General features: G+C 37.8%; 1 protein-coding gene across 10 annotated transcripts in view; it reads right to left on the bottom strand.

Moving 5' to 3' along the window:
* Arhgap32 (Rho GTPase activating protein 32) overlaps positions 1-12,340 on the bottom strand; it is a 320,258-nt gene that overhangs the window by 88,987 nt on the left and 218,931 nt on the right. For all 10 annotated transcript variants that reach the window (XM_087214296.1, XM_087214295.1, XM_087214289.1 and 7 more), the window contains 4 exons: positions 11,324-11,461; positions 9,606-9,698; positions 8,658-8,780; positions 6,666-6,743 (listed from right to left, as the gene is read on the bottom strand). In XM_087214296.1, coding sequence (XP_087070422.1) covers positions 6,666-6,743; positions 8,658-8,780; positions 9,606-9,698; positions 11,324-11,461 — 432 coding nt within the window. The remainder of the gene's footprint in view (positions 1-6,665; positions 6,744-8,657; positions 8,781-9,605; positions 9,699-11,323; positions 11,462-12,340) is intronic.

Genomic DNA, 12,340 nt, shown 5'->3' with positions numbered 1-12,340 from the left:
CATATTGTTACCAGCCACCAGCTGACCAGTACAGTTTACCTACAGTACATATGGATAAAAATAGACAGATTCCCATCCTACCCTACAACTACTGAAATAGAATGCTGGTGCTCAAGCTCTGAGATTTAATCTTTTCACATACTTTTGGTGATTGTTTTACACAATAGAGTTTGAGAATCAGTGGCAAAAGAATAGTAGAAACAATTATTGGTAAAAGAAAAATGAAAACAGCAGCATAGTACCCTTAAGGATATTCAGTAAATGCTATTTCTTGGACTGGCTTTATTTGTAAATTAGGACAACAATGTAACAGCCTATTAAAATAGTGAAAATTTTAGAAAATTTGACAATTATGAAATATTAGTGAGGATGCCCAGCAGCAGGAACATTGAACTCATTGCGAGTAATAATATGAAACGATACGGCCACTTTAGAAGACAGTTTGGTGATATCTTACACAGTTTAATATATTCTTACTACTTGATTCAGCAAACACACTCCCTGGTATTTGCCCAAATTACCTGAAAACTTATGCCCACAAGAAAATCTGTACATGAATATATGCAGCAGGCTTATTCATAATTGCCCAAACCATGGGCATACCACAGAACACACAACACCAAGAATGAACCTGACAGTAAATGATGGACTACAGTTACAACAGCATATCAAGACTGGGTCATTATAAGAAAAGCAGGGACAAAAATTATTTCAGTAGTTATGGGGTAAGATTTGAAACTGCATTTTTATCTATGTCTAGGGTTTCTCAGACCACATTTCTAGAAAGTGTTTACCATGTGCTGCTGTAAACTCAGGGCTAAAAGCTGATGGCTGGCAGAGGTCAACACCTGCCAATTCCATTCAATATACTGTGAAGTAAGGTGTAACAGGAAAACTATAAGGGAAGGGGCAGTATTTTATGAAACTCCTTAAAATATTTGCTCAATTACTCTATAAATCTAAAACTGTACTAAAAATCAGATGAAATAATAATAAAGTCACAAAACAGTGACTGCATAGCACTAGTTCACAGTAGTATAAAGGAAAGGCCCCTGTATGGAACCTGTACTCAGTTATGCCCTGATGGCTGCCCAAAAAGAAGATTAAGCTCAGTGGTTTCGCCACCAGCTGCACAAGCACAAGGACCTGAGTTTGATCCCTGGTACAAAAAAAAAAAAGAAAAGAAAAGAAATAGTGGGATCTACACAATATGTTATAAACCTATCAAACTGAGCAAAGCTCCAAGTACAGACATTTCAGCATCTTCCTATCAGTACTCAGAGCACAACAACACAGGGGACTTGGCCTTCATCCTGGAAAGCTGTTATGGCTTATTAACTACAAGTGCCCCCAAAGCCTCATGGGCTCTTGAGGGGGGCGGGCTCTTTGGAGCTGTCTGGATCTAGGGTGTGTGACACTAGGATAAAAGGTGTTTGGTACTAATTAGTCCACTGATTGGAATTAGCATAGTTCTGGGCATGGATAATGGAAGCCCCACCTGGTTGTGGATGGCACCAATCAATAGGCATACAGCCTGGATGAAAAAAAGGGAGAGTGGGGAAGTCATTCTTGTTGATGCTGCTTGCTGCTTGCTGGCTTCTGCCTGCTACGCTGTAAGATGTTTCTCCTCTGCCAGGGCCCCTGCCATGCCATCCTGCCTTGGATCCAGCTGACTGTGGACTTAAACCTCTACAAACTGTCAACTGAAATAAACCTTTCCTCTTTTAACTTGTGGGTGTTGGGTATTTTGTCTCAGAGATGAGAAAAGTAACTAAGACAAAAGCAGAGCCCACATCCTGGCTCTCCCTTCTCCCCTTTTCCTGGGTTATTAACACAAGATGATCTCAATCCCCAGAAAGACAACTGTACTGGCTACCCCAACACCAAGAAGAGCCCCTGGTGTCTTCTCCACCACTAGGGAACACAGACTGCTGTGGTTGTGCTTCCACCTCTGTGGTACCCAGACAGCCATTTTACACAGTAGGCATGTGAACAGAGCCAGTGGAGCTGGCCAATAAAGCATGCTGCTCCATGCCGGGCCAATCTGCCTGCTTCCTCTGACAGAGGCACCGGGGGTCACCTGGAGAGCCTCTCCCTGGAAGATACACACAAGCTGCATTCCTCTAGCCATCCTTCAACAAACTCCAGCTGGGCTCTGAACCTCCCTGTTGACCAGAGAGACCCTGAGAAGAGTACTAAGGCCCACTGTTCTCCCTGTCCTACCTTGGAACACAGCACCCAGTGCCAGAAGGTCCTCTACCACATATGAAATGCAGACGTGATGTCAGCCTGAGAGCCTGCAGTGGGCCCTTCTCAGGTGCTAACCAAAGACGGGGCCAAGGAACCCACCGTGCAGTTCTTCTGAAAATTTCCCCTCTATCAGGAAAGGTTGTCCCCTCCAACCAAATGGATATGCAATTTTGGGAGGGATGCACATGGACGAGTGAGGAAGGAAGCAGTCACCTGCCTAGCCAGCCAGATGAGTTCATTCAACCCTGGCAATCAGTTGGGTGGCAGATTTTGCAGGCAGTTGGCCCACACATGCAAGATGTTCCTGCTCTTGACCTGGAGGACTAACCTGGCTCAGAGACAGCTGTGCTCCTTATCAATTTTCTGTGAGAGTTCCCCAGGGCCTTTAGGCCAGTCCTAAAGGAGGCCCAATCCCCTTCTCTATCCTGGACTGCTTAGCACCTGTGACGGGATAAAATATATTCACCCAAAAACTCGTATGAATTCCTAACACTTACTACCTCAGAATGCAGCTACATTTAGAGGTAAGGCTTTTAATGAAGTGGTTAAGGTTACATAAAATCATAGGGGTAGGCCCTAATTCAATCTGACTGGTGTCTTTGTAAGAAAACGGGACAGAGACACCCACACACATGGAGGAAACGCCATGTGAGGACACAGTGAGAAGAAGACTGCAACCCTGACAACATTTCATATTGGTCTTCTAAATTCTAAAACTGGGAGAAAATAAATTTCTGTTGTTTAAGTCTCCCAATCTCTGGTATTTTGTTATAGTAGCCTGAGCAAACTAACATAGCACCTAACAGAAAAAGAAGGAATGAAAGAAACTTATAAATAGCCAATAATAGCAAAAAATAAAATCACAGACACAGACACACATACAAACATAAACACATGCAAATATGTATTACTGTTTGCATTCTGAATTTGTATCACCCACCTACATCAGAATATATGAAATACAAATAATTCAGATATAATATATGTGAAAATAATTTTAAATGTGACTTTGGCCCTTATAAATGGGATCACATAAAAATACCTTTATAAATAATATTTTCTCTAATACTTTAAATCCATTTCTCATTTCCCCTGAAAATGGAGCTCAGGAAAAATCTGCATTTCTTCTTCCTAAGTGGGAAATGGGTTAAGTAGCTTTGGATGTAACAAATCTACTACATAAAATAACACCCAGTGGTAACTTAGAGTAGAGGCTATCGGCTCTGGTAAAGCTCCTCCAGATTGTGGCAAGAGGCCTATGGGAGACTGATTAGGCATGCCTGTCCTGAACTAATCAGGGCAGCTCTGTCACCTTCAGTGACCATTAATCATGATATGTTAACTTGAATGGATTAAGAAATGCCTCACAGATTAGTAAAACACAGTTCTTAGTGTATCTGTGGATGACTGATATGTAGGCCAGCTAACTGAGGGAAGAAGATTCACCCCTTCTTATGGGTGGCAAATATGGTGGGTGGCAGAAAACCAATAGGCTTGTTGCCTGTACCGAATGAAAAGGAAAAGAAAAAAGAAATGTTTTCATTTTGGAAGAGCTCCAGTCTTTGCCATTGCCTCTGTATGTGATCCCACATACTATGGATTCTCCCTCCTCTGATCCGACAGGTGGCCACTGTGGCCTCTTCCAACTCTGACCCTGTAACTTACTTAATAAATCACCTTGTGTAAATATTCCTATTGATTCTGTTCCCTTTAAGAATCCTAACTAACAAAGTACACTTTCTCTCACCTTAGTATTATTCCAGTTATTTTAAACTTCAAAATCAGGACATAAAAAGGCTCTGATTTAGAGACATCCTATACAAGAATAACTGAGATCTCCTTAGTATATAAGAAATAATTGAGATTCCCTCTCTCAACAGAATATTTCAGGAGGGATACATGCTCAGAATTTAGAAATACCTAGCCAGGGTAGAAAACATGAGCAGCCCAAGGAAGAGCTTTCATGGAGTTTACTGATCATTATATTAAAACCTAACAGTGACAGCAATGTTTCTACCAATAAGCAAGTATGCTTAGTAGCCTGAGATAGCCAACCTTTACTACATCCCCTGCTGGTTGGGAAGAAAAGAAGTTCCTTTCAACAGGAGAAAACTGAGCTGGAGAGAGTACTCTGAGAGTGCACCCAGGAATCATACCTAGTGCTCCTCAGACAGTGAACAGAGCAGACATGGAACTGAGTGCCTGCTCCATCCATCACTAAACAGCCTAGATGCTCATTAAACATCTCAAAAACTGTTCCTCTCTCCATAATGATGAGAGACAGGAACTACTTGGAAGTTTTCTGAAATTCAACAGTGCGTATGGAATGCAGAGCAGTACTTTGCACATAAAAGTTACGTCCCCCCACTCCACCTCACCCTGCAATTAACCAGGGTGCTCTCACACATGGTCTAGTGTATAGGAACAGCAAAGAACAAGAACTTTGCTCAAACACTGGATGCTATCCTTAAATACTGGACTCCATTTTTGAACTGTTTTGACAGTGCAATTTAAAGTCGTTCTCCTAGTTTTATGGGCTTCCCTACAGGGACTGCACTTCTCACAGGCACATCCCAACAGATGTGTGGATAAGGCTGCCTTTCTGAGAAAAATCAGGGGGAAAAAGAACATTACCAGAGGAACAAGTTTTTGTAATCAATTACAAATCTCCTTGAGTTTAAATAACTTGTTTTTATTCTAAATGTTTGGCAACAAGCTAACTAGTTTTAGACTAATTCGTACTGACTTTAAAAAGTTTGTTTAGGCAACACTAATTTGTGAGTCTAAATAAAATAATTAGATAATCTATCCCAAGACAGAGTCACTACTCAATAAACATTTGCTACACAAAGGAAGGAAAAACTTGTTACTATTTTTAAAATCATAAAATTAAAACAATTAAAAGGAATAGAGAGATTATAAATGGAGCCTTTTGATTCAAGAAAAAATAAGTTCAAAGAAAGAAAATGGCCTTTCTAAGGTTACATATAAGAAAGCTGGTAGCAATATGAAGACCAAAAAATAAGTGCCATTTTAAAACCAAATTTAATTTTTGATCATTTGTGAGATGCTGAAGTCTACAGTTCATTTCCATCAATAAAGAATTAATTCCTTATTACAATGAAGAAAATCCCAGTCTTCTACTTAGTTTCATATTTAATCAAGAGCATCTATTATTCAGATCTGTTAAGAAATCAGAGAACAGATGAAAGAAGACCCCAATTATGCAATCATGAAAAGACACGGAGCCACATGGATATGATTTTTCTGGTCTTCACCGCAAAAGTAAATTCTATATATAAACTTATACTAGAGAAAGGGATAAATTAATTTTTAAAATAAAAAGAGAATTATTTAAATTTTGAAAAAAAATTTATTGAGGAAAAAAATACACAACATGCCTGCTCTATGTACTTTTCATTTTTATTTCACACATTTAAGTTTCATGACAAGTCTATGAAGTAAAATATAGTTCTGCAATCCCCATTTTTAAAATGCGGGAACTGAAACATAAGAGAGTTAAATAATTTGTTCCAGGTAATACAGGACTAATGCCCAGGTATTCTGGAACCAGAGTCCACAATTAACTATCATGCTATACTATTTTATACTGGATTAATAGTTTTAAATAAAATACACCAGTATTATATAAAAAGCTAAGAATTAGAATTTTTAAATATGCAAAAGGCAGTTAACAAATTTTGACATACAAAGGTAAAGATATAATAGTTATCAAATTTCTAAGTATATAGTATAAGCACTTTAGTTACATGGCATTTTAGAAGTACTTTTATAAGAAAACTAAAAAAACAGGCTATAGATTAAAAATATAATTTTAAGGCATTTTTCAGAGGATCTTCTCTGGACAGTTTTAAAAGGAAAAAGAAAACCTATCTATACTATTAAAATTAATGCTAAGTCAATTTAAAAGATGCCACTGTTAGATCTCAAATTGTTTAGATATAGATGGAAAAAATAAATGAGGTGGCTTAGATTTTGCAACTAATTCACTAAGATTCCAATAACAGTCACAAAGCATTGTTACAGAAAAATATTAATCAAACCAATTTATTTCAAGGAGAAAATACATGCAAATCATGAGTTAAGCCAATAGATTCAAAAGTAAAGCAGGTTCAGATGCCTGATCATCTCAAAAAGGTCCTCAGGTCTGAGCCTGCTCACACTTTGGCTATCTCACCATTTAAAATTGAAGAAGGGGAGAAATAAAAACCTTGACAATACCAGATAGACAAGAAAACCCAAGTCTAACACCATTACCCTCTACATTTTTCTATCAGAGCAGACAAAATGTCCGATGACATGTCCACTGACAGTACATCTTGTAAACAGAAATATTAGTAAAGCATAGAGAGAACTAATATTTGAACCTTTCCACATATAATTTTGTTGCTTACCTGAAATCCATGCTTGCCTCTCCACCATGTACTTAGCACTTTGGGGGGCATGTCAATAACAGAAACAATGTCTCCCACCTAGGAGAATCAGAGTTTTAAGTAAAACTGTTTAGTTAAAATTTAAATCTGAACTGTACAAGAAGATAAAGCGCTATTTTATATTCTGGACAATAATTTCTGAAAATCATACTACCTCTCCTTAAAATAATTTAGTAATTTTACCTTTTGTTAAAGTTCTACAAAAAGTTAAGTAGCACAAAACTGTAATCCAGCTAACATTTATGTAGTAACATCACAATAACAGATCTTCGTGTAAAGTTTTTTTAATGCTCAATTTTATACCATCATCATTACTTCCGTTAAAATAGTCTCCAACTTAGGATGATTCGACATAAGTATGATGCAAAAGTGAAGTGTATTCAAATTTGATATTTTGTTCTTGCCTCGGGCTAGGGATGTTGTATGATAGCTCTTCTGTGATGCTGGGCAGCAGCAGTGGTCCACTGCTTCTAGTCCTCTGTCCGATCATTAGGGCAAACAACTGATGCTCTGCAGTGCACTGTGCTGCGAGGCTGGGATATTCAGTAGGTTTACTGGATGAACCCCATTGCAAGTTGAGGAGATTCTATACTGTGGGTACTGAAGCTGATCAGATTTCTTATTTGGGACAATTTTAAATAGCATATCAAGTATCTGACATGTCTTATTTAATCACAGAGGAAAAGTATGAAAATGGGTTGTTCTTAATGTAAAATGTTATGACAATGTCACTTCTTTCAGAAGATGGTACAATATGACACTTATAAAGAGCTAACTTTCTTCATCGTAAAAGGTGAAACAGTGAGTTTATATAAATGTGAACAAAATATGCATAATAGTTAAGTTTTAAATAATACATTTAATAGATGTTATATTTTTCAATCATGCTAATATCCACAATAAAACAGAGTTAAACACTTAACATGTAGAACATTTTTAGTACTCTTTATAGCCACACTGGTTTCTCTAGTCATGAACGAGCCACTTTCACATAGTCATATTTACTCACAGACACAGCATCTTTTGAGATCTGTGTTTCCTTCTGCACAGAACCTAATAGTTTAAGAACAGTTCAGATAATACACAGTCGTCTCCATTGTTCTTTCTTTCCTTCTGTGTGTGTGTGTGTGTGTGTGTGTGTGTGTGTGTGTGTGTGTGTGTATTTTACTGGGTACTGAGCCAGGGCTTTTTACACTAAGCTATATCCCCAGCTCTTTTTAAAATTTATTTTGAGACAGGTCTCACTAAGTCACTAAGTTGCCCAGCCTGGCCTCAAGCCTGTGATCTTCCTGCCTCAGTTTACCAAACTGCCAAGATTATAGGCATATACCACCTTACTAGCTTACAATGTTTATTCTTAAAGCATTTAAGTTTGCATTTATTTTGTCTATCATCAGCAAATATGTTTTTAAAGGAAAAAACTTAAAAGCATTATTTCTCCTCCTTTTGCACATGATAGCAAGAAATATTCATTTTTACCTTTATTTTGTTCTTTAATTCAATTTTTCAACAGGCATTTTAAAAAATACTATTACTATACCACTGTTTTTAGGCACTAAAAACACAAAGCTAGGCTTCCTTTCAAAAGGCCCTATAAGATAAACATGAAAACAACTACAATTAAATGCAGTAAGTGATCTGTTAGAGATAAGCCATGGGAACAATTCTGAATGGCATTCAGTCCAGCTTTTTGGAGTTTGTTACTAGCATGGAATAAGATAAGAAAGACCAAGGATGAGTTCCTGAAAGAAATGGAAGACACTGAAGGCAATCACGGATGAATGAGTACAATCATTTAAGTAAAAAATACAAAACATTCTAGACTAAAACATAAAGGACTGCAGAAAAACCTGGTGCTTTTCATTTTTTTTTTTTTAATTAAGTAGTTAAAACACTTCAGGATGAGGCTGGAAACAGGGGCCACAGAACAAATACCCTTCTTTAGTCATTTACCTCTAAGGTCAATTCATCAGGGGCCCGAGCAGTGTACCTCTTGATAACATGAGCAGCACCAACAGCAGGAGTGTTGATGGATGATTCCTCATGAACCAGAAGGTGATTTCCTCTATTATCAATCTGTAAAAAAGAACATGTACTATGAGGTGGTTAAACACATGGGACTTGTACATGTTTCTTTAAATGCCTACAAAATACAATTCAGTTTAATTTAAAGAGAGCAATCTAAAAAGTGAAAGAAAACTGTAACTACCATTTACTGGATAGTTAATATATGGAAGTCATGCTGTGCAAATAATATGTGAGTTAATATAATCCTAATTACTATAAAAGATACTAATCTTTATCATCATTAAAGGTAAAGATACTAAAATAAAAAGAAGTTTTGTAATTTTTGAGTGATTAAATTATTTTTCTAAGATCACACGGCCAATGATGAAAAAGTCCAGATCCCAGTGCCAGCTGGCCTGGCTCACAGCTCTATATCCTGTCTACCTCCCTTCTCGCCTTCCTAATCTCCACTGAGAGAAAAGAACAACCTAACTTCTGCATATGCAAATTAAGAATATATACTTAACATATTTACTGGACAATGTTTCACTTTGGACATTCTTAAATCATATTTTTAGAAAAACTACTTGTTCATATATAACTGAAAAATATTTTTAATTATTAAGTCAACTGAAAAAATACATAACTTGCTCAAACCATACATTAATACAATGAACACCAAGACAACAGGTATCATTAAGACTCATAAAATATGTTAAAATTAGTTTCCCAAATTATCAAAGAAAGATTTGAGGTAAAATATTTCATATATTATATATCTATCCTTCCAGAAGATAATAAACTCCAGTTTTTTGATTCCTGAAACTCAACAGCAATCTAATATAGAATTTCTTAAGAGAGTAATTTTGAAATACATCTCCGTAAGGTGAATACCTCCATCCAGGTAAGGGCAGGCCCACAGTTGATCTTGTTGCCAGCAATGGCTGAAAGGCGGGACAGGTAAGCCATGAGCATCTTAGTGACGGACTGTGGAGAAAGTGCAGGACACAGTGTGACTCACAGGAAGGATACCAATTCTTTGGAAAAGATACTCTGGGGTAAATGGTTGTTTCTGGGGGTGAGGGAGCTACAGATCTTTAGGCATTTAACAGTTACAGAGGACTTTTTACAGAAGATGATCACCGAACCTATGGGCACCAATGTAATGATTCAGCCTGTCTTGTGAGGCCTTTAACTTTGAACCCCTATTTTATAGCTTCTAATCATATTGCTTTCTGTTTCTATTTTTGTATTGAAAACACAGAAAGATGTTTGTTACAGATCCATACTTGGCTCTTCCACCTAGCTCTCTACTGTCGCCCTGCAGCCTTTTGCTTCCAGTCCCTCTGTAATCCTCTGTGCATGTGGCTGGACAGCAGCCACATTCATATGATCCAACTATGGTACAGCTGTTTCTGAAATTGGCAATCTGAGAGATAAAGTGAGTGAAATGGGCATAAATGGGAAGTGAAGACAGAGACATAGAGGTTTTCTGGGCAAGCAGGAATAGCGGCTAGAAGACCTTCCTGCACTTCTGCTGCAGGGTCAGCTCCTGCATGATCCATGATGGCTCTACTCAATCCATCTACTTAACTACTCTGGAACTGATAGTCCAAATTACTTCACCACCCCCCAACATGTCGGAGATACCCCTGCACTATTTTCTAGTCCATCCTGGCTGAGGAAGAGTCTAATGTCTAATTCTTAATTCTTTTAAGAAAATCTATGTTTTGTTCTCTGCATGGATTTAGGAACATATGCAATTTCATAACATTATATGATAGCACCTATGGGACCCTCTGAATCTGAAAACATTGATTTCCATAGGTCTAGTGAACTCTTTAGTTACTTCCTTTCATCTACTCTCTGCTCCTACAATCCCTATGAGTAGGAACTGCTCTTCTCTCACAACTTCTTAGCATTTTTTCCCTTTCAGAAGCCACACTCTTATAAATGACTTGACCTTCAAGCTCATTAATTCTTTCCTTAGCTGTATCAATTTTTTATGTAGTCCAGTTATTCAGATTTGCTATTAAACTTAATTTAAATGATCATATTTTAATTTCTAAATCTCTGATTATTTTTCAAAACTCCGCTCTCACTTTATGGATAGTGTCAAATTCCCTCGCAGGAGAGCAACCAGACTTTCCAGAGCTTTCTTCTGTTACATCTTTCTCACTTATTCTGTGTACTCAGTGTTTTTAAGATTTCTGTGTTTTGTGGTCATCTTGTATATAGATTTTTAAGCCATATTTTCTCTTCCTTGTAAATTTTATTCTATTTTCAAATACTCTTCACAATTTTTGATTCCCTGATGTTATTTTTTGATCATGATGCTGTAGTTTGGCTTTCGTGGTTTTTATATTCTCTCTGAAGAATGGTATGTTAATATATATTGTCTGTTTATATATTACTGCTATGAGTTTTCTTTCCTATAAAATTATATACCAAACCTACTTTAACTCTAAATATCCTACTAATGTTTCTGTTGAGAAATAGGTAATTCCAAAAATGATCCTAGATGTTCAATATAAGTTTTTATTTAGTGTACAGACAAAAATTTCTGCTATTTCACATGTAGTGATTACATGTGCAAAGTACCAAATGCATACCTCTGGACTGTCCTTCAGGTTGTCAGAACGGGGCAGCTCAGAGAGTTGGGAGAAGCGTCGGTCATAAATACATAGATGAAGATGTTTATCAAGTACCCGAAAATCTTCATAACTTCTTTTAACAATCCAACTTTTGCCCTACAGGTAGGGTTAAAAAAAACTGTAATTCACCTTTAAATAGAAATCCTTAGGAATCAGGCCTCATTCTAGAATGGTATTTTATTCATGACATTTTATATTTCCTAATGAGTACTTTTTATTCACTTCATTGTAAATAGTGAAATTCCAAAATGCTCTAATGAGTTACATTAAATTGAAAGGTCAATAATGGAAAACAATATTAAATTACCCATTAACCCTCTTTCTCCTGATGGTTAAAGCCCACTGCCTCCCTTTGAAAATAATAACCACCAGGGGCCAGGGATTTATTTCAGTGGTTCTTACGCCTGCTTCTCAAGTGGAAGGTCCCGAGTTAAAAAAAAAAAAGTAGTTTGAAAACCCTAAAGGATTTTGGAAATTAAATGACACACTTTTACATAAAGCTTGAAAAAAATAAGAAATTTCAAAAGAAATGACTATGTAGACACCCAACCGAGGTCCCCAGTCGCGCGGAACACACGCCGAATCAGCCCTCTGCAGACAGACAGGCCTGTGCACGCCCTACCGAGGTCCTGAGTCACGCAGAAGACGCCTAATCTTTAGACCCCTCTGCAGACAGGCAGGTCTGCCCACACACTACCGAGGTCCCCAGTTGCCGGAACACGCCGAATCAGCCCAATGCAGACAGGCAGGTCGGTGCACGCCCTACCTAGGTCCTGAGTCGCACGGAAGACACCAAATCACTCCGCTGCAGATAGGCAGCCACCTGATTCCACACTACAAAGACGCAGAGAACACCAGACCACCAGACCAAGGTACTGAGTCCCACTGTTCCTGTCCCAGAGGTAGGGGCTTCTGAGCCGTCGTCCCACTGCTCCTGGTCCAGAGGAAGGAGCTTCCCGGTCACCATCCCTCCCG

Source organism: Heterocephalus glaber, unplaced genomic scaffold (genome assembly GCF_053883595.1).
Source record: "Heterocephalus glaber isolate CG9 unplaced genomic scaffold, H.glaber_assembly_v1.0 deba00001446, whole genome shotgun sequence".
NCBI classification, from domain to species: Eukaryota; Metazoa; Chordata; class Mammalia; order Rodentia; family Bathyergidae; genus Heterocephalus; species Heterocephalus glaber.
Note: the sequence above shows the minus strand (reverse complement) of the source record. Positions and strands in the feature narration are given on the sequence as shown.